The following is a 26,993-nucleotide window of genomic DNA, read 5'->3' as shown; positions in this document are numbered from 1 at the left end:
CACATACACACACGCACACACACGCGGTGCGCCTAGAGTCCAGGAGCGCCAGTTGTGTGTTTGAACTACAAATAAGCGCAGTCGGGAAATAGTGGGAAGTAGCTTGTTTATCCAGCCACTGTGCTTTGTTTTGGGGTGGGAAGAAGTTTGCGCAAGTGTCGTGATTCATTTTTTGGTTACTTTTGTTTGTGCGTAAGTCAAGTCGCTCCCAGTCTGTGTCCACAGCGTGAGATCGAGTTACACACGCAGGTAAGGTGCAACTTTAACGTTTATAATAACAAAGATTGAGAAGTTTATTCGCAACACGCAGCTTTGATTTCAAGTAATTTGATGTAAATGCTCCTGATATTGACGGAATTATTGGCTGTGCAGTGATTAGATAGATACGAAGAAAGATGAGAAACATCTGTTAATATGTTTTTTATTCCACATTACAGCACTTTGACATATGTTTAGATTTTGCCACATGTTTACATTTCAAGAAGATAGATAGATAGATAGATAGATAGATAGATAGATAGATAGATAGATAGATAAATAGATAGATAGATAGATAGATAGATAGATAGATAGATAGATAGATAGATAGATAGATAGATAGATAGATAGATAGATAGATAGATGTTTCTGGCGTCTTCTTCTAGGACACTGCTGGACAGATGTGTTCTCAGAAAAAAGGTTGGCCAATCCAGCCTTTTGATCAAGAGCAGCTCCTCTTTGCTGGAATCCAAACACTTTTCAAATCTTTCAAATATATAAGAAAGTACACAATCTTCATATTGAACTTCTTATGTGAGGATAATATACCATTTTAAACAAATTCCATGAGCTGGAAAGGCAACTCTATAAAAGGAATATGCAATGAGGATTATTATTTGGAGTGTATGAATCATGAGCTAAACATGGAAACACGTGTCATTCACTGGATGGGTGTTACAAAGGTGTTTGGACAGATCTCAGAGAGCTGCAGCACATTGTGAATTAAAAGGGGACCGTACACTTAAACACCTCAGTCCATTAGGTCATATCCTATAAGTTCTAACATTGGGGATCTAACAGTACATTAAACTTATTGCAGTGGAGGAAAAAGCTCCCTGTGTGTTTTTCTGTGGTTGACTGTGAAGTAGCGCAGGAAAGGAAAACGTCCCAGTCATGTGTGTGTGTGTGTGTGTGTGTGTGTGTAGTAGCGTGGGTTTTTAGCCATCAAGCCATCCTTTCCCCCTGCTTGTATATCCGAAGGTCTCAAGGACCCACTTTCCACTTACGCTCCTTTTAAAGGTTTATCTTGCTCCCTCGTATAAGAAGCTTTGGGCTGTGGAGGAGAGGCAAAGAAAGAGTTCTCTGGCAGCCAATTTGTACTTTTGATCCAGTATGACCGAGGTAAATAAATGATTTCTCTTTCTATAACCCCACAGAGACAATCCAGAAAACCATCTCTGATTTGCTTGTTTAAACACCAGCCAATCATTACATCATGGAGGTGATCTCTCACAGGCATACTTAGCACACACAGCTGTGCGCTTACGAAGAAATCAGCCCGGGGAGTGACTGTGCATTTGTGAGCTTTTAGGTCTGTAAGGACTTTAAAGCCACGACAAGATACAAGATGTGGCTGAAATTGTCTCTTAATCTATTTTCCTTGAAAGCTCTGGTGCGATTAGGGAAGCTGATTTGACAATAAGTCATTGTGGGAACTGTGCCGACGTATTAGGAGGAAACATCAATCAATCCAAACCCAAGCTGTGCAAACCCCGAGCCTCCGGTGAACAATAATTCTGTTGTTTTCCGTGTGGCGTGCCTGGACGAATTCAACATTACCCCCCGAAACCATGGCATGAGTATACTTTCATGTTTTGAATGGCCTAGAGCACCATTCCTGCGCTCTGTGACAGCGTCACGGAGTTTGTGCTCGGGCTTTTCCTGGATAGTGATGAAAACTGAACACTGAGGCAGTTCTTTCTCAAAACACTACAGGTTTTGGGTGGAAAGTGTTATTAAAACAGTCTTTTAGCCTCGCGGCACACTGGCCTGCCCTTATATGGCCACGTTTCCAGAATCCCTCGGTGTGGACAGACAAAGCAGGGAACCCTCAGTTGTGATGTTAGTGTGTGTACAGTCTACAACGGCTAGGTGCCAATGACTTGCAGGCAGACGGCTCGGCTGGGTTTTGCCTGCTTTGCTGCTCAGTGGCCCTTCTGTCTACACTGAAGTGGAGCATAAGTCTTCTAACCATCCAGTGTAAGACCTCCTAGTGCTGAGACGAAACACTAGAATCACTCCTCTGCCTGTACAAGCTTAGGGTGCTCTTCACAAGTGTTGTTGCATTGCATAGATTGGTGCAACCATGTATCCTCAGGCTATACGGAGGCAAGTGAGAGCACTTAAGATCAGTCATGCCCTGTTGCTTTACTCTTGCCTACCTGGGGATGGGATTAGGTTACACACACATATGTTCATACATGCACAAACACACTCACACAGAGAGAGAGAGAGAGAGAGAGAGAGAGAGAGAGAGAGAGAGAGAGAGAGAGAGAGAGAGAGAGCGAGAGAGAGAGAGAGTACCCTCCACAGGATGTGTACTGTTTCTTGTTTTGTTGTCTCTTATCAACAAATCTCTTGGCATGTTTATCTATATGGTGTTGTCAGGGTTACATGACCGGCTCATTTTGAATAGGCATTCAACTTTGTTTCCACTGTGTTTTCCATTTCCATTCAAAAGGGTTAAACCACGCAGATCCAGTGTCGTTTCCCGGCCACGCCCCCTCCCACCCGTCCCTTCACCTGCATACGTTGGGTTCTTATGGTTGACTAGGGGAGCTCGGGTTAATCTTCCATCGACACAGACGGGAGGATTAAAGTGCAACATTAAACATAAAGCAAGTTTCTAACAAAGGCAGCACAAGACTATTATCTATTTTAGGCGTATTCTGTTACCATACCAGCGGTTGCCGGTAGTATTCCCTTACCAGCGTTGTCAGATAACTGCGTAGGTACAGACAAAACGTGGACAGACAGGACCTCAGGCTGGAAATCATATCTGCTGTGGTTTTCCCCACAGATATTTTTATTACTTCCTAAACGAAAGGAATTCTAATGGAATGTCCTCTTGTCTGGGACCATTTAGGATTACAATACTTGCATGTAGTGGTTTCAAGCAAACATGATGTGACTTTGATGCTACTTTAAGTGTGATTTTGATGTGTAGCTTTAGCTTGGTGCAGTTTGGTGCCTATGGGAGCGACATGCAGTAACAAGACGAGCTGCGAGTTTGTGATTTATAGGAATTATTAGACAGTAAATGGTTGCAGGAAGTGCAGCCTTTCCTAATGGCACAGGATCAAATGATCCCTCTTCCAGCCCACAGAGAGGGATTAAATATCCTTAGCTAACATGTTTCTACTCCGCATTCATTCATTATTTATACTGATGTAGTGTAACATGTTCAACTTCAAAGCACATCTCTGTCTTCATCGCCGTATTCAGATGATTTAATTTGTGTGCGATGGGCTGTTTGGGCAATTGATTCTACGCTTGGTTTTTTGGAGCGAAGTTTAATTTCCTGGGAGATACACAGACTGTTTCTGAAAGGTGCGGCAGTCATTTAGATAAGGGGGAGTAATGTTTCAGATTAAAATCTAAAATGAATCACAGGCTGCTGCCGCGGTGTTTACTTTATGGCACGAAAAAACAATGAGACATGAACACCTCGTGAAACTGAAGAGGCCAAAAAAGCTTCAGTGTGGTCGTGTTTCAGTGAAGCGTTCTGATCTCTGTCCAGACTAATGTTTCATTCGCAGCAAGTATTCCATTTCTGGTGTTTACATGTTCTCTGGCAACAGTTTGCTGTCAACATACGGTTTATACATCAGGTAAAACACAGATGTTGACCGCTTATGATGAATATTACTGCCTTTTATGAGGATCTTTTGGAAAACAAAGCTTTTTATGGCAGGCATATAAAAATGACAGGCTTGTAAAAATCATTTTAGCTTGCTACGGAAGGTGAAACATCAAACTACCCCTCCTACAAATACATCGTACATCACAGCGCTCTGACATGCGTAAATGTTTGAGTGCTCTCTGTGTTTGATCAGTGTTGTGTTTCTTCCTTTACTGCTGTTAGTTATAGCTAAACGAGAAAATGTAAAGCTCCTCACACACGCTTTATAGTTTGTGTCGGGTGAAAACACAAACAGTGCGGTCTGGTGGCAGTCCTGTGTTTTCCCTGATAGATGTGAACTCGTACAGACTCATCGGGGAGTTACAATGCTTGCTTAAACTCGGCGTTTCAAAAAAAGAAAGAAAGATACAAAACGAAAAAAGTTGATTGACTGTTGCCAAGAAAAACAGCGAATGTCTTGAGAGCTAGAAACAATTACCTATGTTGTTTTGCCAGGTCAGTGCCTGTGGTCAGGGAATAAAGACAAATAGCCACACTAATGCAGTCGGTCCTGTGGAGATGGAGGGATTTGATAATGGTTGTGCGCTACAGGGCACCTCCATGTTGTTTAATGCCTCATTAGGGGTGGTCTCACTGTGAGAAGGCCCACGGACAAAACACTTCATCCCCATCTGCTCCCTCCTTATGGCTGCTGACAACTTACACCGGGTTTATATTGACGAGTAAAAGTTCACCTCCGTTAAGTTCCCGGTGTCAGCTTGCATCCTGATTCCGAGATTTTATGCGATTGTTAATTAATAGTCGCTGGGGAACGCTGGCGCTTCTAAGATACTATCTGTCAGGCTGAGATGAGACGCCGGCTGCACCGCATTGGCTGCTAACTTTAAATCTGTCGCCATCACCAACAGAATTGTTTCCCATCGCCCCCCGCGCTGCGTGCCGGCCACGCTGCCAAAGACAACAGGGACCGCTGCCCGCCAGGAAACAGAGATGTTAGCTTAACCCACATGGCACAAGCTGTCTCTTTCTCTTCTCTCTCACTCCCGCCTCTTTCTCTCTCCTTTCGTCTCCCCTGCTCTTGCCAAAGCGCCGGCTGACTGGCAGCACACATGACGTCTCTCTGCCTGCTGCATTTCACGCCGATCCCTTGTTCCCGTCCCTTTCACGACAGATGGAGTGTTTTTAATCTTCCAACACTCGAGAGTTCTCCTTTGTTTGGGAGTCATTCTTCTCGACGGGTGCTGAGCAGACACGCACTGCTGATAGATGTGGGCACTGGAGCGGTGAAGAGAGATGCATTACATGAACTCCACTGACATGGGTGAAATGGGTGTCACAGTTACAAAGTTTGCAAACCTAGTGATGCGCAAATTCACAAAGATTCCACAAACCACCAGGCTGCGTTCCCCCATGCGAACGCTGACGCTGAATTGTAGCTGCTCATCAATCACACACAGCTCTTTATCTGTGTTTCTAACCCCAGAGGTGTGAAGGTGCCTCAATTTGTCATCCTAAATAAACCACAGTGTGTTTATCGGGCTCTGATCCTCTCCGCTTTAAAGCGAAGGGAGTGCACGGATTGGTGACACTCTGCCCTGTTTCTTCATAATGAACTCAATTTTCCAACACCATATGACAAAACTCAACAAAGAAAATAAATGAAGTGAGACGAGCTGCACTTCTACAGCTGGCATCTGTCTGACAGCATACCGTCGACAACATTTTTATCTTACAATGCAAATCTCTGTCAGTGTGTAGGCTTGAATAAATAAAGGCATGTGTGCCACCTAATATGATTTCTTGGGCCGTGCAGAGACAATGTTTGGCTTAAGTGGCATGTTGTCGTCTTGCCAAAATTCCAAATTCATGAACTAGATGGAACATGCTTGGTTTTTACATTTGCACTATTTGAGATATGTGAGTGTGTTTACTGCAGCAGATCTATTAATTAAGGTTGACATTGTTTACATTGTCACGAGACAGGTTGATGTGTGTTATCTGGCTTGGTGGTGGAAGGAAAGGAAAGAGGGAGAGGAAGCAATAAGGGCTGAGGGGAGGACGTGCATTCTTTAAATTAATTCATTAATGCCTCTATCCTGGATTTTCTTATAGAAAGATGATTGCTTAATGTGCAGGGATACACTGAGGCATACTGTGATGATATCGTATCGTCGTATTTGCAAATGCTTGAGCACCTTTTCAGTGATGACACCCTCCTAAGTGCACTTAGCGCTCATCCCTCAAGTTCCCCTTGCTTGTTAGTTACAGAAAAGCCGGAGAGTTCCCATGACTGACCGTTCACTCCACTCTGCTGCACACTCTTCACTGAGTGCACACTAATGTCTTTGCTATTGGCCTCTTTAATTTAGTGTGAAGTCCACAACAGGACACGGCCCATTTTTTACAGATCATAAAGGCCTACCTGACAGGGTCATTTGCTTATACAAAAACTATTAGCAAGTATCATTTAGGTAATGAAATTAATGAGTTATCCATGTGAAAAGACGGCGAAAGAGGGAGCAAATCTGAAAGAGGCTGGACTGGCTGAAGGATAGCAGAATGTGGCTGTTTTGTTAGCTTGACCTTTTGTTTTGGGCAAACAGATTTAAAAGGGACACAAAGGGGAAGCCAGCGACAGGCAACAGCTGATGTATGATGGGTAAAGAGAGGGGACATGCCTGTAGGGCTCCATGGTGAAACAGCTGAATAGCCACTGCAGTTTGTGTGTATATATGTCCTACATCAGGTTAGAACACACTACACACTACACACACACACACACACACACACACACACACACACACACACACACACACACACACACACACGCACACACACACACACACACACACGCACACACACACACAGGCACACGCACACGGACATGCACACAGACACACATAGTCATACACACAGACATGATTGCACCGAGCTCCTCCCTAACTTGACTCTTTACACTGGTCTCCTTCCAGGGTTGTGGAAACAGACAGAGTGAAGTCAGACAGAGACACACTCACACACACACACGCGCACGCCATGAAGAAAGACGGCTCTGGCACTCAGAGTCCGGATGAGGCTGGGGCTACGTCCTGTGTGTCTCGCAGTAATTATGGCTGCGAGGGGAAGACGATTAAGGTCCTGTCCTGCCGACTGGTCCTGTTAGTGGGATTGATGTTGTTGGCCTTCCTCCCTGGTGGAGCAACCATCAAACAAAGTGTCCCCCGGGTCAAACTGAGCCACAAAGGTAAGAAATGGAAGCTGATTAAACTATGAACTGTACTGTTAAATCACATCTATTTTAATGCACTTTGTATACATTAAGAGCAGTCTGAGAGGGGGAAAAATAGTTTGTGTGATTTGTTGTAATTTCAGCGTATTTTATCTCAGGTGGAGAGAGAAGAAATATTATGTGATTTCTTTAGCAGCATGCCAGCCGCCTTCATCATCACTGCGCATGCATCTATGCGGAGTAAGAGAGTCATAAATCTGCCGCGCTTCCATTGAGTTATGCCGCTGCTTGCCTTTTTTAGCCCTTCTTCATCTATGTTTTCCCCTCAGAGGTTCAGCCCATCTGTGTACACTCATTGTGCCCATTCTGAGATCTATGTCTCACTTTGTCCGTCTCTCTCTGTAAGTCTGTTTCTCTGTTTTTTGTCTCTATGTCTTTGCTTTACCCTGGGCGCACAGAAAGAAGTCAAAAGGTGAAAGATTTAAACTGATTGTTCCATTAATACAGCTCATAACTCCATGTTTTCCATTCTTTTGGACAAGAATGTTCTGTTCTGTGTGATTATGTGAAACAAACAAAATCTTCTAATGGTCTCTGTTGACATAAAATCTGAGATAAAGAGTCCATATCACATGAAATGTATCACAGTCAGGTTTATGCTCTGAAATATTTATGTTCTTTATGAAATACACTGTTGCTGCAGAGCAAAGGCACATATACATCATACATTTCATATTGATGTTCCTGGTCGATAGCAGAGTGTCCTGTGTGTACGTTAGTGTGTCCCATTCCTCTATGGTTATGTGCACTGTGTGTCCATGTGTTTAGTTTTACGTCAGCTGAGTCTGTTTGCTTTGTGCCATGGCAGGGAAGCAAAGTTATTACTCCCTTAAAACTCATTCTAAACTCCAGTGAGAACTTTCCTTCAACCTTTTCATCCTCTGCTCTTTACATTCTTATAAGTACAAGAAACCACACATATGAACTACTGTCCGTCCCACTCCATAAAGTTAAATCCCCACTGTGATCTAAAAGTAAACTCACTCAGACTTCAATCTCCAAAGCCTCTCCATTGGTCAAAGGTTTCCCAAACCGTGGATGGCTGGAGCTAGATGCACATTTATGTCCTGAGCGTCCAACATAAATATATGTAGCAGCAGGAATAATGACAGCTAAGAATAGTGTTTACCCAGCAGTTATGTCAGTGTTTAGCTCCACTTTTTGATTTCACGTTGATTCAAAGCAAAACAGTTCCTTAAAATAAGCTCTTCATTATTTCACATCTGTATGTATTTTTTTATGTTGATAGAGCCGTAAGACAAATCTATATTTCAATATCCCATACGAGTGTGTCCGCTGAGTTTGATCCTCATCATTTCAACCTCAGAGTTGAGGATAAAACAGTGCCCATGTTTGGCTCCCTCATGCACAGAAAACTCCATCAAAAACAAAATCATCTGCAACCCAACTTGCACACATCATGCACACATGTTGCCATCATCTCATCAGTGCGCACAGATTTCAAAAGCACACCATCCGCAGTGATTACTCTTCAAACATCACATCATCCAGTGAAAAAAGGCACAGCTTCAGTGAAATGATCAAAGGGAAATCATCCCTGATTGAGTGAACATCCAAACAACTTCAGAGGAACTTCCCTCCCAGCAACCCAATAGTTGTCATTTTCCTTGTGACATTTTGGGGGGAATGTTTAAAGATTTATCAAGAGGCGATATGGCTCTCTGCCACACGGAAAATGAAATCATCTGCTCATGATGTAAATACTTTCTCATATTCTCTGCACTTGAATTGCTATGACATGTGATCAGAAGGTTAAAGCTGCTCCACATGTATATTAGTATATTTTGAGTTTTGTGGCCTGTGTAACTCATCAACTACAGTTTATTACTCACAAAAAAAGACATTTTCTCTTAGCTTTCTTCTTTTAGCTGCTCATGAATTCAAGAATACTCTAACTTTGACCAACAATTTGCTCTGGCTGTGATGTTGAACAGCGTGTTTTGAAACCACACACTGCACATCTTAAATTGAATATAAATCACATACCTCGAACCGGGATCACAAAACAAAAACAGCAGGCTAAGTTCAATATAGACAGTTGGCTGACTTGATGAATATTAAAGTAATCCATGTTTAAATAATGGATCTTGTTCCAGCTCATGTTGCTGATTCATATACAGCATCAATACAGCAATAACCCTGCCGCTTCATGCTCTAATTTCACCTTCAGACAGGAGGCACAGCTGAGGGATTGGCCAAGGATCACATTACACAGTCGTACCAGGATGTCTGAATCTGTAAAATAGTGGAGTAAAATAGTTAGCGTTATAGATCTTAGACCTAGTTTATCAGCGGGGGCTTAAACATGTTGGCTGTGTGCCAGCTTGGTGGCGTCTTCAATGAAAATGCGGAATGACGTTGGAGCTCCACCAGAGGAGCCAATCAAGAGCTGCGGCCGGGCCCTTCCCTGGAGAAAGGTGTAGAACTCTATGCTAAGCCGCAATAGCTAAGCGAGCTCTTTCAATGGGCTCACAATGCCGCGTGTTTACAGAACAGATTAGCGTTAGCCAAGGGCTAGCAGGCCTAATCTGTCTCTGAGGTCTAGTCTGCTCAGGGCATAGGGGGCTGTGTGCATGGTGTGTGTGTGTGTGGTGGGGTGAAAGATATGAGCCTGTGGGGGTACTGTGTGTGAGCATGTGTATAGGAGGAGGTATTAAGCAGGATTGCGTGGTGTGGAGGGGGTCCTAGAAGTTCAAATATTGAAGGTTAGTAACCTCTCCAATCCTTCACACCAAGAGGGTAATCACAGTGTCAATCCTTTCAGAGAGACTCCCGCAGGACTCCCCCACGTTGAGCCAGTGTTTATTCAAGGCATGTTGCTATACTCCTGGACTGAAAAGAGCCTGGTGATAGATGAGATTTCCTCAGATCAAGGAAGCCAAGGACACAGCGCTGTGCTGAGAACGTATTCAGCACTGAGCTCCAAGAAAACTCCTTATAATGGCCCTTGAGAGCTGTGGCGACCAGACCAACTGTCACTGTTGGTTACTAATGGCAACACAGCCTGATATAATCGACATTATTCAAATCTTAACGATATATGTCGCTACTGTTGCTATGCAAATCATTAACAGAGACATGTATTAATTATTTAGTGTTGACTAATGGGTGAGCGACAGGTATTCCACCCGCTCGGTCATGATCTAATCCAACAAGGCTCATTAAGGGTTTGAGCTGCAGCTGATTGATTGATGCTCATCAGTCATGTGTAAATGAGGTCTGATTAGAATAGAACAGTGCAAGACTGCCCGCTGTAGAAACATCAATAACTACCAGCATCTCCCTCATCAACTTTCATCAGAGTTATGTTTGTGGGTGAAGGTTACAGCTATTAAAAAATACCTTGTTGGTGATATCAGATAACGAAGCACCTCAAGCGGTTTGCTGTCAAAATCTCCACTTCTGTATCTTCGCCTCAATCAGCGCTTGTAGTTATTGTGTTGAACCGTAAAGGATCGGGTAGGTTCAAGTCAAGACGAAACGTGTTTTTGTCAAGGAGAAGAAGTAGAAACCCTTGACGTCTCGTATGGTGTTTGGTATGGGTGAACTGCAAAGAGCTGGAAAGTTCAGCTCTGACACTGAAATCATGCTGAAATAATGCACACTTACAGCTCTGCACTTCTGTCTCTCCCCCTCCACAGAGCTACTGCAAGGCGGCAGCGTGTCCCTGTTCTTAGGTCCGTCTGATGGCCTTCACTCTCACACTCTGCTGTTGGATGAGGAGAGAGGTCGTCTTCTGCTGGGTGCCAAGGATCACGTCTACTGGCTCGACCCCGACAATCTGTCCAGGCGTCCCAGAAAGGTACAGAGGTCACAAAAAGTTTTGAGACACACACTAAATATCGTCTCTTATGGTTTCTCGGTTATTTAGGCAAGTCGTCGGGTTGTTTAGGTTGATTTTGAAGTGTTTAGAGGAGTTTAAAGTGTCTGCTTGCCCTTTGACAGAAGAAAAGCGACCGTTCCATCTAACTTACAAGCAATCTCATGCTTGGAGTTAGTTGAAACACCCTAATAACCTCAGCTATGTGCCGTGAGCTGCTCATTATTAGAGAGAGGCCCGTTGAGCTTCACCTGGTGACTCTCACACCTGTCCGGCCATCATCATACTGGGCTGGTGTAAGATTGTTGTTTTTTCCATCGCAGTGTTGCTGAACGGGGCCATAGTCAGGCGCGTGTTACTTTGTTCACGTTTCACTCATCAGCAGTCTGATAGTATCTGTCTGGGCAGGTCAGGGTCACGGAGCTTCAAACCGCTCGCTGTAATTACACGCACATGGGCGCACAGGTACAAACGAAAACACAGGATCACATACGTACGCACGTGTACGAGGCACGCACACACACACACACACAAACGCAAACATACAAATGCATTTGGAGGGATGCCATTTGTCAGGTTTTGTAGATGTGAGCACGTGTTTACGCAGCTGCGGTTGATCCACGAGCGAGACGACATGGTGTTTATTTGATCTTTATCTTGTTGTTTTAACTCTTAGTCCTGCTTTCAAAGTGTTGTCTTTCCACTGCCAGTCTGGTCACCGATACTGATGCAAGCGAGATTACCCACCAGAAGTCCTGTTCGCTCAACCTTTCCTGACCTGACCTTGACAATGAATATGATGACCACGCAGAGACACACACACACACACACACACACACACACACACACACTCTCAACCAGTCAATAATAAGCTGTACCTGGAGAAGGACCCCCAGGCCCTAAAGTGCAACAAGCGAACATGCCAGCATTTTTTTTTTTACTACACCTCGCTTTCTACAAGGTTCCTGTTATGTAAAGAATTTACTGCAGACTTACTGGGGGGAAAGTTGGCTCATGATCATTTCATATTCTGGATTTCCAAACCAGTTTAAGCCTTTTCACAAGCAACACACTGTACCTGCTAACTCCAGCACAGTAAGACTGATTTTCTGTATGAATTCCACCGCGGTATGCAATCGTATGGAATCATAAGAAGTTTAATCATGCGTGCCGCCGTGTTTGCATGGAGATTCTGGCTCTATAGACCCATGAGTAAAGTTTGGCGACAGCTCCCCTTGGTAGGATTTAAGGGAGGTAACAGGCTAAGCACATAAGCCTGTTATAACACACACACATACACACAGGAACCTCCATGGCTTGCTCTGATGTCAGTGCCTGGAGTTGTCAGATGAGATCATTCAAATAAAAAGTGAAATAATTGCAATATGGTTATTATTTTTTCTATAATATCTGAGTGAAATATGAAATGTTGCTGCTTTTATCCGTCTGTCCTTAGATCTCCTGGCCTGCTTCTCGAGACAGAGTTGAAATGTGCAAATTGGCAGGCAAAAATGCAAATGTAAGTGCGTCTGCTTCTACCGCAACAAAAGTCATGTAGAGTTTGCCGTCATACTTTGGCCCGTGGCTCATTTTATGTCCCCGTTTGTCCCAGCTGGAGTGTGCTAACTTCGTCCGGGTGTTGCACAACTACAATCGAACACACGTCTATGCCTGTGGGACGGGAGCTTTCAACCCCAGCTGCGCTTTCATCGAAATCACAGGGCACAGAGAGGTAAAAGACAAACAACAGCACAAGGCGATGAAGAAGAGAGTGCGGATGAGTGAAGTTGTGACGCTTTATTGTCCTTCCTGTCTCCCGTCAGGATGGTGTCTTCCAGTTGTTGCATGGCACGGTGGAGTCTGGCCGATTAAAATGTCCTTTTGATCCGAGGCAGCCTTTCACCTCTGTCCTTACAGGTATAACTTCATCTCTCCTACACCTCCTTTAGCTCTCACACACCAGAATTCTGTTGCCTCAACATTTCTTTGATAATAATTCATCTTAGATCTGGATCTTTATGTCTCCTCTCAACCATGTGAGTGAATATGCCTGGAAGTGTCTCTGTCTAGTATTTGGCTCTGAGTTATCAAAGTCAACAAAGAAGCGAGCGTAGATTTCTCAACCGTCCACAAAATGACTTGGCAGTAACTTGTAAACAAGACTTCTCTCTTCTTGTTTCCTGAAGTATGTGTTAGTCATTGAAAATCATAAAAGAAAAACTGTAATACAAACCATAAAATGTGAGGAAGGATGTGTTACGATTTTGTGCACTAAATATGATGCTTTCATGCTTTGCACATTTTACTGTCAGCATCAGACAGAGTTTAGTTATAATCAGTTTACATTTGTACATTTGAACTCATCCGGGTGATGTTTGACACTTTATTATCTCTCTTTTGGGGCCAGATCAGTACTTATACGCCGGCACAGCTTCAGATTTCCTTGGCAAAGACACAACGTTCACACGCTCCCTCGGCCCGCCGCCCGACCAGTACTACATACGCACGGACATCTCTGAAGACTACTGGATCAACGGTACACACATGCTGGCAGATATCCACATTAACGCGCAGAGTGCTCCCATAACTTGTTATTGCTTTTGCTCCACTCTGCAAACCTTTAACCTCTGCGCTGATACAAAGAGTCCCTCTGTGCCCTCAGGATGGTTATTGGCATTCCAGTGCAAAGGGAAACAGCCCACTTATTCATTTGGCTGGAACTTTTATATGAATGCCATCGCAGAGCAGGGACCACACCTAATGGGGAATGTACAGTGTGCCACAAAGTTCACGGTCTTCCGTCACACAACCACATAAAGCCACACTCACACACACACACGGATGCACGTATAAACATACGGTGTCATCAGTGGGGACGGGGGGGGGACGGGTCCTCTCTCTCTGTATACGTCTCCAGTCTAGACTGCTAGTGGTGGGTTGTCACGAAGATCTAAACCTTTACACATGGCCTCCACATTTCACAACCACAGAGTTGTGTGTCAGAGATGTTTGGAGTAATTATGTCCACCCTCCTCTCTAGCTCCCTCTCTCTCTCTCTCTCTCTCTCTCTCCATGTGTCACCTCATTGTCTCTGAGAGTGTGTTCATGATTGAGGAGAGGTTGATGCCAGTGTGAGTGTGTGTGTGTGTGTGTGTGTGTGTGTGCAAGACAGGCACATATACTGTAGAAAGAGAAAGAGCACATTATTCCTCCGTGTTTCCAGTGAGGCTGTGGAACATCTTTCCAGTGCTGCAGGACTAACAATGACCCTTTGTCAACATGGCCGAGTGGTTGCGCATTAAGCCGCTCCAGTCGGGGGAATCACCCTGCGGTGGTTGGCTCCGCTTCCAGGAGTTGAGCTAATGTTGATGTAATGTCACTGCAACACTTAAGCCTTTGGACCGGTTTCCCCTTGATTCAGGAGTCTGACGGCAACACGCTGTTGAAAGACTCTGCTCCCCTCTGCTCTCTGCCATCTCTCGCTTAGGAAATACAAACAACACACAGCCTTTCGTCTGAATAAGAGCTGATGCTTGCTCTTGGGTACCAGAGTAAAGCGTCTTTGATATGAACTAATAATGATATGAACTTGATGTGGTAGGAGAGTGAGATTGTAAATAAATGTAGTTAAATGTGCACTTTGAGGCTGCAGAGCGAAGCTGTAAATATTACCTGGCTCTTTTAACACCCCCTTCCCTTCCTCTGCCTCCTTTCCTTTCTGTGTCTTCAGAGGCCAGGTTCATATCTGCTCACCCCATCTCAGACACCTACAATCCAGATGACGATAAGATGTACTTCTTCTTCCGAGAGGTGTCGTGGGAAGGCAACGACAAGAGCATTCTATCCCGCGTGGCTCGGGTCTGCAAGGTGAGGTGCTGCACGGGAGCGGCGTTGATAGTTGGGACATGTTCGGTGGCAAGACTAGGAAGCAAGTAAATAAAATACAGCTGTGCAGGACTGAAGAGACTTTGAGTCTCGGCCCGGATGTGTGTGTGTGTGTGTGTGTGTGTGTGTGTGTGTGTGTGTGTGTGTGTGTGTGTGTTGTGTGTGTGTGTGTGTGTGTGTGTGTGTGTGTGTGTGTGTGACCCAGATGGTAATGATGGAGGAATGGCAAATGGGAAGATGTGGAGTTGATGAAACATGGATGGGCGAGTAGGGACAGGCTGCTGGTCAGACCCTCTCGCAGGCTGTGGAGGAGTCGTCGGCCCTACAGCGATCCCATCTAATAGATCTCTGCGTCGGCCACTGCAGAGCTGCTTTATGCCTCCCCGGGGGGGAAAGCATTCTTCTTTTTGTTGTCTTCCAAAAGAGTAGCGTGGCTGCTGTTGCTGTCAGGAGGGTTAAATCACAGTCGAACCCCTTTGTGCTGTGCTGACAGGGCGGTTCAAGTGCTTTTCCCCAGACAGTCATTGAGATGGATGTACTGTAGCTGAACGATCTTTGTACTTTTCAGTCATCAGTTAATTTCCTCCCCCCCTGAGAGGAAATGTATGGTTTCTCTTTTAACAGTTAAACACTGGAGGTATATTTTGTAATTTCTGGAGCGATCAGATGAATATCAGACATCAGAAACGTCATTAACATTGGCATGATTATTGTTCTTGGATTACTGTGTTACATTACCCATTACATTCTATAGGACAGCATGCTGGCCACTGCAGAGCTGACTCAGCAGTAATTGGGACAGCGTTCAGTATGGAGAGCTGCATTTTACAGTAATGACATTAGGGCGCTGCAGGTGGGACGAGACCATAGAGCATTCAGAGGTCTATTGCTACATTCTTAGAGAAAAGCTTTTAGAGTATTTATGACTTGGGAGTAAGCTGTAAAGCAGACTGGAAGGAGATTCCTCTGGATTACAGCCCTGTCCTTTTTCAGTATGGATGTGTGTGTGTGTGTGTGTGTGTGTGTGTGTGTGTGTGTGTGTGTGTGTGTTCCAGCATGTAAAAGGAATGGCAGTACTTCACCTCTATCCCCTTTGAAGATTATGCCAACTGGAAGACGTCCTCATTAAATGCCTAGGTTTTTTGACTCTGAAACACACGTGTGTTGTGTGTGTGTGTGTGTGTGTGGGTGGGTGTGTATGTGTGTGTGTGTGTGTGTTTTCAGCCATAATGGTCTGTTCTATAGCACTCAGTTAGTGCACAGGTCTGTTTAATGGGGAGGCTCCTCTAAGCTTCCTAAGCATGTCAAAGATACTTGAACGCTCTCACTCTCTCAAATAGTTCTACTGTTTTTCATATGCTAAAATAAGAAGCAGCCTCAGCCAAAGTACTGCCCTTCAGCTGCTTTCCGTCTTTCTTTCTTTTTCTTTTCACTTCTTTTTTCAGTCTTTCTCTTTACCATCCCTCCCCTCTTTCCCCTCTCTGTCATTAAAGTAACAAGAAGGTCTCCTTTGTGCTTTGTTAAATAAGCAGATCCATACAGGACACATGTGGCTTACCTGTTTATTTTCCTAATTAGTGTGGGAAATAGGAGTCGACTGTGCTTGCGTGTGTATGTGTGTGTGTTGTCTCTGTGTTTAAATCCATTAGATAGATTACATTTGGATTGTGGCCTTTGATATTAATTGCAGTTGTCTCTTGGCCATGTTGGACAGCTGCAGTGTGCTGACTGTGGTTTGGTTTCAGAATGATGTGGGTGGGCTGAGGAGTCTGACCAACAAATGGACCACCTTCCTCAAAGCCAGACTTGTGTGTTCCATCCCGGGTCCAGACGGAGTGGACACACACTTCGACGAGCTCCGTAAGTGACTGATACGCAGGGATACAGTATCATTCTCATTCTAAGAAAATAACCCCCACTTAATTTCCATATTTGCCAGTAGTGGAGCTGATTGGTGAATAGTAGTGAATACAATTGAACCTTTTATATATAGATAAAGGTAATTTATATGATCTCTTTGTTGCAGAGGACATCTTTATGCTTCCTACCAAGGATGAGAAGAACCCCACCATATATGCCATCTTCACCACATCCAGGTTTGCTCAGAGTTCATTGTACCATCACAAGCACCACCTGTGGTCGACCCTCTTCATCTCTAAACATTGGTTTCTGTTTTCCACTTTTTGCCTACAGCTCAATTTTCCGTGGCTCGGCCGTCTGCGTGTACAGCATGGCAGACATACGGGCAGTGTTCAACGGACCGTACGCCCACAAGGAAGGGCCCGATCATCGCTGGGTGGAGTACGAGGGGAGGATACCGTACCCCCGGCCCGGGACTGTGAGTCAGCCGCCACGCAGATGGAACACAAATTAAATTACGTTTTTTTTTCACTGATTACTTCAGATAAAACCTCATCTTTATTGCCGATTACAAAATAATAAACACTGCCTAATTTGAGAGTGGGCCTGAATCCAAGGGTGAAACAGTCACAATGCTGAAGGGTATGCAGACTTCATTTAATGTATGACATCACTTTTGCTTTGGAGACATTGCTTGACCTGTTAATCAAGTCTTTGTTTTATTTAGTTTGAAAAGTTAAGGGAGCTGGTGTAAGCCTCAGGTAGACAGCTGAGTGAGCGCCGTGTTTGGCTTTTAGATACACACAGAAACCAGAGAGGCAGATGCTCCAGATGTGCAAGGCCACATGTAGTTCTTCATTTGCACACCAGGGGGAGACATGCACCAGTAAATTGCTGGACAGAAGGCATTGGTCAGTTTTTGCTGTTAAGTGATGTAGAAAGAAGATGGATGAGGGCAAAGATGACCAGGATGAAAGGCGAGATTTAAAGCGGTGAATGTGATATGGAAAGTCTTTGTCTCTACCCTTTAGTGCCCCAGTAAGACCTATGACCCACGGATCAAGACCACCAAAGACTTCCCAGATGAGGTGGTCAGCTTCATCCGTTTCCACCCGCTCATGTATCGCTCCGTCTACCCTCTGACTGGCCGACCCGTGTTCACCAGCGTCCGCGTGGACTACACCCTGACCCAGATTGTCGTGGACAGAGTTTTTGCAGAGGATGGTCAATATGAGGTCATGTTCCTAGGAACAGGTGAGTCACACTCTCTTGCACGTTCAGTACACTCACCAGCAGAGGGCAGTAGATCACTATAAGTTGTCTCTGGCCCAAAGCTGTGGTTAAATTTTTGGGGACACATTCAAGACAAGGACAAAAACCTTTGGAAGCCTCATCTTCTCTTTCTTCTTCCCACTCTCTGTCTCTCAGACACCGGCTCAGTTCTGAAGGTGGTGAGCATTACGCAAGAGAATTGGTCAACAGAAGAAGTGGTGCTAGAAGAACTTCAAGTGTTCAAGGTTTTTCCACACAACATACATACAATATTTAGAGTCAACTTTACTCTTACATGGTCATTGTCAGCTGGTCTTTACTCTCATATTCTGCTTCATTTGTCTGAGCCATTAATGAATACACCTGTCTCTCATTTTTACTCACAAGAGGGATGAAGAAGTGTTTCATTGCTGAAAAACTAAGAGTACTTGTGTTCCCTCTTCCAGGTTCCCACACCCATCCTGAGTATGGAGATGTCCTCTAAACAGGTTCGAACTCATTCGCATCTTTTTTATATTCCCACACTTTTTTCTCCAGACGTATACGTTTGTTCCTTTCCTTACAGTACATCTCAGTATATTTGTTCTTTAAGTCTCCCCCATTTTCTTCGAACTCCCTCTCCCCCTCATTATCTAAGGGTCAGAGGTGTCAGTAGACACTTCATCCCCAATCACAGCCTCCATTAATCTTCAGCAACATTTGACCTTTGTCTGTTTGTGTGTGTGTGTGTGTGTGTGTGTGTGTGTGTGTGTGTGTGTGTGTGTGTGTGTGTGTGTGTGTGTTGTGTGTGTGTGTGTGTGTGTGTGTGTGTGTGTGTGTGTGTGTGTGTATGTGTGTGTGTTTGTGTGTGTGTGTGTGTGCGTGTGTGCGTGCGTGTGAGTGTGCGCACGCACTTGTGAATTGTTTCAGGGCTTGTTTGGAAGTTAAGTTTTGGAAGCTCCTTTCCTTTAGATGAGTTCTAGCAGATCCTTGGAATACCTTCTTTAACTTCTTTAATTAATTTTAATGTAACTTCAATTTTAGCGCAATGTGTGAACACTTTGCTGGAGCAAAATTTAGAATGTGGATGAAATGTTCCTCAATGCATAATTGCAAGGGGAAAAACAAACTCAAAGTTCAAACGAAACCTGCATTTGTCTGTCACAATGCAGGGTGTGTCACAGAACAAACTTTTGTCTTCTGCCAAAGCAAACTCATTTCATGAGCTGTTGACATAACTATGGTTACCTCCTTTGATGTTGAGTGCTGTGTGTTCCATCGTAGCAACAGCTGTACGTGGGATCAAGCGAGGGGCTTGCCCAGGTCTCACTCAGTCGATGTCACCTGTACGGCCAGGCCTGTGCTGAATGCTGCCTGGCACGGGATCCCTACTGTGCCTGGGATGGATACACATGTTCCAGATACATTCCTGCATCAAAGAGGTACATATATACGTCCTTTATCCTCCTGAGACCCTGCATCCTCAAATGTGAACATTTCCCTGCACCACACTTTATACATCATAAGTTAAACCTGTTGTCCTCAGGTATGGACATTTTTCACTGCCCCCTATTGTTATAAATACCACTTTGGGTCGCTACTGAACATATTCATATATAGTACACATATGATAACACTTTTTTTCACGTGTTGTACTTATTAGGTCTCACTAATCCCAAATAGCAAAGAGAAATTAAATATGCATACAAAATAGTTGTCTGGGTGTCTGTAGAACAGGGGAACTCACTTTTTGGTGCTAACTTTAGGGTTTGCCTTCAGTCTTTATCGTTACTGTTTAGTGCACTTATACCTGACATTTAACTATATCAACCAATAACAAATGAACAAACACGTACTTTATATTCAGTGTGTGAAAGTGTGTATGTTGTCTGTGTGTTCTTGTGTTTTCCCAAAGTCTCCCGGTCCTTTATTCTGCGGCTGTCAGGAGTTGGGAGTTCTTGCTAAATATGTTTTCTATTTTGGTTCTTTCCTCCTCTTCAGCAGTTTTTCCTGCCAGAGGGCATTAGTCCGTTTGAGTGCCGCGGCATTGATTAGAAATGTTGTTCCTCAGGTGATTAATGCGACTGTCACGCCACACCTCCAGAGTGTAGTCCTTGAGGTGCCGGAAAAGTCTGCGTGCGCATGTGTTTGTGTCCGTGTGTGTGTCTGTGTTAGGTGTTTGTTTCCTTGCGCGCTTTGAGGCCCTACAGAATCTATAGCCTGCAGTTTGGAGGTCATACTGCCACATTATTGGTCAGCAGGGATGCTGTTATAGTTTGTGGAACAGTGGAGGCTCTGCTTATGGACTCCAGGGATCTTTGAAAGCTGATCTTCAGTGTCAGATACAGATGACCCACCAAATGGGACTGTCAGGAGGAAGAGGAGGAGGAGGAGGAAGAGGAGGAGGTGAAATCAATATAAAGTGAAGGAAATCAAGCTAGAGGCTAAGGGATGCTAATTTCAATAGTTTATCATCATTGATATCAAAGTAACAGAGTTAAGTAAATAAGTGTAAAGACTTAATTAGGTGCATCAGGAGTAGACTGAGATGGTTAGATGAAGATGTCTGCCTGTGATTTGTGTCCCGTGTGCAGCAGCAGTCAGCATCTTGAATCACACCATAAAGCCTTCTGTTGAGCGTTGAAATGCTGGCTTTTTAAAATAACATTTTCCAATTTTGTGACAGATCTAAAACTGACCCTGGACCGTCGTCACACACTGCATCCATTCAGTCAAACATCTTCATCTTTTTTTTTTCTAATGCAGAGGCCTTGGCTATTTTTGGATGTTTGAAGCCTCCTCCTTTATACAAATAACCCCAATAACACCTTGTCTTGTATCCAGAAATAGTTTTAATTTCACAGGTTGACATTTGAAGCCACGAAGGGAAAGTCGCCTTTGCTTTCCTTGCAATATGTGAAAAATTAAGGAGATAATTTGAACTTTGTGTGTTTGTTTCCCAGGCGAGCAAGGAGACAGGACATCAAGCACGGAGACCCAGCCAGTCAGTGTTGGGACACAGAGGATGGTGAGGAACTTCTGTGCTTTTCTGATCATCTGTATCTGTTTTTAAGAGCCACCAATCAAGATTAAATATAGATGAAAAAATCTGAGTGCGGGGATGATTGTATGGTAACAGTCTCGTGCTCTTCAGGTCTTAGTGGAGGAGAAGAAAGGATCCTTTTTGGGGTGCAGAGCAACTCCACCTTCCTCGAGTGTATCCCCAAGTCTCAACAGGCCCAGATCCGCTGGTACATACAGAGACCAGGATCTGAACACCGAGAGGAGGTCAGAGACTGAAACAGTAACACGCACACGCACACGCACACGCACACGCACACACACACACACACACACACACACACACATACACATACAGATTATAGTATTTTACAAAAGCTCTCTTTCTCTGTTCACTCCCTTCATCCGTATCGGCGCTTTGTTTTTGCTTTTCTTGGCCTTACTGTATCTCAGGGGTCAGCTGGTTTTAATGTCAGGTCACAAGGTGTGGAAGGAGAAGTATAAAGGCCACAAGTAGACAGTAACCACTATGTAATAATTCCCTCTTACAGAAAGGCTCGAAAACACCCAAAAGCAATTAAGTCGTTCATCTATCATCTTTGACGTAAAGCTTCACAGGTGGTAAGGTTTTGAACCTGTCAACCGCTGTTTGTGCCACAAATCACCGAGCTGCCGGTGCTGCTCGTCTTCGTGAAGGTGAAAACACAGCTTCTGGAGCGTGGGGATTCTGCTCACGCCTGAAACGCAGGGTTCAGTACCCAAAAGTCACATTCATCGTAGGAAATAAAGGAGCGATCTAGGGTTCCAGCGAAGTCGAATGAAGTCATTATTGATGTTTATGAGCGTCCGGGGTGCTCTAAAGTTCTCCACAGCTCCCCTGTCTTTGAGAAAGGTGAGGAGGGAGTGAAACCAGATGAACCTGGAGGGGGGGAAATGGGGTTGGACAGCATCTGTTTCACAAACCATAAAACAAATTATGCTTGTTCAAAACTAAGACGAGGGATCTGAAATTAACACGATGATAAAATGAAGGTGAAATCCAAAAAGATGAGGCCAATGTCTTACTTTGTGCTTACATTTACAAAGTGTGCTGCTCGCACGCAGTTCCTGTGTCCTTTGGGCCACTGTGAGTAATTCAGGGTAATTTATGACCGCAGATTGTTTTCTAGGGCATTCTGGGGGAGAAAGATGAAGCGGTGTTTGATCAGACAACAACAAAAAAATGAAAAACACACTCTGAAGCAGTGGAAAATGCTGACTTTGCACCCAGCTTTAACAAACAAACAAACAAACAATAAATTGTCATAAAAGTGGTACAAATGTTGTGTTTGTTTGCAAAATTGGATGTTTGTTGTTTCGTTGTCCTCGGAAAGAATCAAACATGCTGTGAAAGAAATGTCCTCTGGGGTCAAACCAACGACCCGGAGAGACGGGGCAGGGGACAGGTAATGTGTTTGTCTTGGAGGTGCGGAAAGGAACTCATTGACGATGACACTCATCTCCTGAATGAGACGTCAGGGACCTGCTTAGTCAGCACCTCAGTGTCCGTCCCTCCCCTATCCCAAACACACTTGTAACCCCCACCCCTCCCCCTCTCTCTCCTCCACCCACTACCAACCCTGCTCACCGCTCTGCCCACTCACTCCTCATCTCTGTCCACACTTCCCACTTATTTCCAACACCCGGTCCCCCTGTCCCCTCTCCCAGGGGTGAATGTAAACAGACTAACAGGTGCAGGAGCCACTATGGACTTGTGCGTGCCTTTATAGAATGCTCTGTGTTTGGCTCTGCATGTGTGTGAATGAATGTGTGTGTGTTTCTTTATGATCCCCTGCAGCGGAAATCATAACAGAACGCCCCCTAGGGACAGCCATGTGTTTTGGGGTAATGAACACAATGGGGGTGTTTTTTTGGTGTTTGTGTGTCCAGGCATGCAATAACATGTGAGCTATTGTACACCCACAGTAAAGTGATGGAGTGAATGCAGGAGGAGGAGTCACACACTAAAGATATAAAGCACAGCATTATCTGATCATTTTTGTCCTCATATCCATTATGCAAATGTTGGTTTGATTCTTTCTCGTATGTGTAAACAGCCATGAGGATAAGACTGATTTGTGTTTGGTTTGGCCCAGAGACATAAAAGCTGTAGTCATGATTTCATACATAGAGTCAGTGGAGGAGATTAGCTGCAGTTGCCCCTCGTGGTTTGCACAGACTGGTTTTGCAGACCATCGTTGTCTCAGCGTCACTTTAAACAAACCAAATCCACTTCCATAGGAACTGAAGCTGTTAAACTATCTACAGTTCTCTCTGGCTCATTGTCAGTTCTGTTCCTTCTCTGTTAATGTCAATGTGCCATACATTCCGTCTTTGGTTGTCAGGTTTCGTGATGAAGGGTTTTCTTCTTTAGTGGCGCTGTGATTGGCCTCATGCACAGCTGGAGCAGGTGATGCTTGAAATGTCTGGTTTGTTTCAACATCTCCCAACTTCCTCTGCTTTGCTTCCCACTCAGTTTCCCCCCCCCTCGTCTGTCATCCCTTCTTCTATTCTGTCTCTCAACCGTCCTCATCACTCCCACCTTATCACCCACCCGCCCCACACACACACACACATACTTCCTACTTCCACACTCTCTGCTCTTGTTACTTTCTTTCCCCCAGTACTTTTTTTGTGTCTCTGCAAATTCCCACCTTCTGTCCTGTATTGTGTCCTTCTGTCCTCTCTCGCTGCCCCTTGACTGGCTTACATAGAAGAAGAAGAACCCCCAAACAGCTGCTCGCAGCACCTGCAACCTGCTCCAATACCACCCTCCTCCTCCACTCCTACACACATTTGTTGTTCTTGTCCTCTCATAAAACCGCTTCTCGCTCCTGGAGCCAGGAATGTTTGTCCGTTAGAGAGTCGGTAATAAGAAAAGCATGCACGGCATTAAATATCATCCTGGGGGATATTTAACATCACTCCAATGCATGGGAACAACATATACTCTCCATTATCCTTCACAAACCTTCCAAACACAGGATTCTGTGCATTTGCTCATTAACTCTCCTCTCTGTATTTTGCACTTAAACACATGCACAAGTACTGATAAACACACACACACACACACAAGCATACAAATTGAGACTTACCATCTGTGTGAGTTTACATGTCTGGCGTTCCAACTCAATCACAGATGCTTTGATTTTGGAAGGCAAACACAGATACTAATGGAATTATCTTAGATATGACCCCAAGCACCCCCGCAGGCCTTAGTTTAGAATCATTTTAGTGCTGTGGTCATTTCCAAGGATGTCATTTTTGGAAATATACTTACTTGATGGGGGACGGGGGAATATTTACAACACTCCTCACTATAATACAATCCTAAACATTTACATTTATGTATTTGGCAGTAACTTTTTTTTACGATGCAATATTTGAAAAGCTTTATCAAATTTAATATGCATGACTTTTGGATAACTTGTGCATCGTCATATAAAAAGGCTAAAGCTGGATCTAAACCAGCAACCTTCTAGCTGTGAGGCGACACCCCAAATCACTTATCACTATCAATTATACTCAAACTTAGGCAATAAATTTGATCATACTATAATTTTACTGTTTTTACAGTTGGAATCAGCTGGATTGTAGGTGCCAAATAATGTCACAGCTGAGTATATACCTCTAATTTGTAAAGCTTGAAAAACCATTCCACTGCAAAGAATGTGATGGGAAACAAGAATGTCACTGGAGACAGATGAATAAGCCTAATGTGAGTCAGGGTCAAGGTCCTGAAAGACTCTGCTCCTCAGGGTCTGCCCCGGGATGCACAACACATCATCAGTGTCAGGCCTAAAAATGCACCACAGGCCCGACACACACACACTGGATACACACGCGCACGCGCACACACACTCAAACCCTTTCCCTCTCTTCTGAGCGCAGCTGTGTTGTTTTAGACCCTGACAGCAGCCGTACCACCTGATGAATCATGGGAGATTCTGCATGGAAAGAAGAGGACCGTAAACTTTAGCACTCTACTTAGCCTTACACCTTCACAACAAAGCACATAACACACATGCACACACACACACAGAGACACTTGTTTGCCTTTCCTTACTGCTGACACTCATCACGCATCTGAAGATCTCTCCACACCACATGGTGGCCTCTGCCCCCCCACACACTCATCACACCCCATTCAATATGCATCCCGTTTCAGGGGTCATTACCACGTTTAACTCACCTTGAATACAAATCAAGCGTTAAGATGTATGTGTGTAGACGGGGTGGGGGGTATTGTGCAGGTGTTTGGTACTATGTAGTCACGCTGATTGATTAGTCGTGGGAGGCGATACACAGAATTTAAGCAGTTTTGCAGTGAAGGTTCGATATGTAGATATATGTCAGAACCATACACAGCTTGTTTTATTGTTTTAATGCTGTAACAGATGTGAGTTGCATTAACGTTTTGCAACTGTAGTCACATTACTACAAGAGTCTCATGTGTGAATCTTTTTTTTTTCACCCCAGATCAGACTAGATGACCGAGTCGTACACACCAATCGAGGACTCCTCATTCGCTCTGTCCAAGCCTCTGACGCCGGTGTGTATGTCTGCGTAGCTCAGGAGCACACCCGCTTTACACACACCCTCCTCCGCCTCACACTGCGACTCGTCACACACGGACAGCTGGACGGAAGGCCCAAGCCCACAGAGGAGCCCGTGCTAGAGCTGCGTCACGGCAGGGCCGGCCAGCACTACAAAGACTATCAGAAAGTGATGAGCTTGCCCATGGGCTCTCTGGAGGAGTACTGCGACTCGCTGTGGCTGGAAAAGAGGTCGACGAGGCTGAGAGGAAGAGGCAAGTGGAAGCACATCCAAGAGATGAAGAAGAGCAGGAACAGGCGACACCACAGAGAGAGAAGGGAGGAGAGAGAAGACGGGGAGCGAAGGAGGGTGGAGGGAAGTGAAAAAAAACATTAGACAGGGGCGGTTGAAAGGGTGAAGATGTGTATATTCAGAGGTTGGATGATGAAGTAAAAGTTGCAAAGAACTGAAAAAAGGAGGAGGAATCAGGAACCGATCCTGAGTTTGATGTGGAACGAAAGCCCTTGCCTGACAGTTAACTATTTTGGATACAAGTGGAATTGTTATTCTGCCCAGTTGACAGAAGGAAAACATAATACAGAAGCTGAATGGACACTGACTTTATTTTGCGATGCATAACGTCAGAAACATTTCAACTTTTGATGTGATTTAGTTTGTATCTAACATTGAGCTTTTTTGCATATTCAGGTTATGTCTTTTACATTGTTACAGTTACATTACATCAATTACCGTGATACTGTAGATAAACTAATACAGCAAAGCTCAGCATCATGACTGTCCGTCCTGATAGGTTTCACCTGTAATATTTTCTCCAAACAGATGAAACAGAGGCGATGATTTGATAATAATTAACACTTTGTTTTGATTTAGATTTTTTTGGTAATGAGACATGCATTCACGTTGAATGACTGTAAATATTTATAGTATTTGTACAGGAGATAAAGCATGCTCAGTGTAGTCTACTTACCGATTTGTATCACTATACAATGATAATGGTGTATTATGTTTTGTGCAAAATGTCATATTTTTGTATAAAATCAATTCCACACATTTTTGTTTTTTGTCAAGTTATTTAAATAAATTTGTCTAGGTGCCTACATTTCTGAAATTGTCACTCGCATTAAAGTTCTGTTAAGTCCAAATACAGAAATAATGTCATTTTAGACATTTTGTGGCCGAAATCCCTCAAAACCCGCCTCAAAAAGGTTGGATATGTTAGGGGTATTGGTATTGGTATTGGACTGCATTACATTGCACAGGCATACTTGATAATGTTGTAATTCTGTCCATGTCCTATTCCTTAATGTTCCTTATTGACCACATTGTATTGATCACGAGTCCGTTTGTAT

The 26,993-nt window shown here is 44.2% G+C and overlaps 1 protein-coding gene across 2 annotated transcripts; it reads left to right on the top strand.

Moving 5' to 3' along the window:
* Positions 1 to 26,694, top strand: sema3d (sema domain, immunoglobulin domain (Ig), short basic domain, secreted, (semaphorin) 3D). 2 transcript variants are annotated; one of them, XM_076142377.1, is made up of 18 exons: positions 1 to 249; positions 6,874 to 7,145; positions 10,853 to 11,013; positions 12,488 to 12,550; positions 12,644 to 12,763; positions 12,855 to 12,948; positions 13,439 to 13,567; positions 14,762 to 14,898; positions 16,662 to 16,776; positions 16,943 to 17,012; positions 17,110 to 17,254; positions 17,808 to 18,030; positions 18,205 to 18,293; positions 18,495 to 18,536; positions 19,318 to 19,469; positions 20,991 to 21,055; positions 21,182 to 21,315; positions 25,567 to 26,694. In XM_076142377.1, the coding sequence occupies exons 2-18, from the start codon at positions 6,938 to 6,940 to the stop codon at positions 26,017 to 26,019; spliced, it is 2,400 nt and encodes a 799-aa protein (XP_075998492.1). In that variant the 5' UTR covers positions 1 to 249; positions 6,874 to 6,937; the 3' UTR covers positions 26,020 to 26,694. The 2 variants fall into 2 exon arrangements, with proteins under 2 accessions (XP_075998492.1, XP_075998491.1); XM_076142376.1 differs by having other exon boundaries at positions 19,312 to 19,469.
* The last annotated feature ends 299 nt before the right edge of the window (positions 26,695 to 26,993 follow it).

The sequence above is a fragment of the Genypterus blacodes genome, unplaced genomic scaffold (assembly GCF_046128005.1).
Source record: "Genypterus blacodes isolate CSIRO-AG114 ecotype Tasmania unplaced genomic scaffold, CSIRO-AGI_Gbla_v1 ptg000021l_1, whole genome shotgun sequence".
Taxonomy (NCBI): domain Eukaryota; kingdom Metazoa; phylum Chordata; class Actinopteri; order Ophidiiformes; family Ophidiidae; genus Genypterus; species Genypterus blacodes.
Note: the sequence above shows the minus strand (reverse complement) of the source record. Positions and strands in the feature narration are given on the sequence as shown.

Bases quoted from the DNA above. Each gene is read 5' to 3' on its own strand.
- sema3d (XM_076142376.1), top strand. From the start codon at position 6,938: ATGAAGAAAGACGGCTCTGGCACTCAGAGTCCGGATGAGGCTGGGGCT. The intron at 21,056-21,181 runs GTGAGGAACTTC...CGTGCTCTTCAG, and splicing joins GTGTTGGGACACAGAGGATG to GTCTTAGTGGAGGAGAAGAA. The intron at 21,316-25,566 runs GTCAGAGACTGA...TTTTCACCCCAG, and splicing joins GATCTGAACACCGAGAGGAG to ATCAGACTAGATGACCGAGT.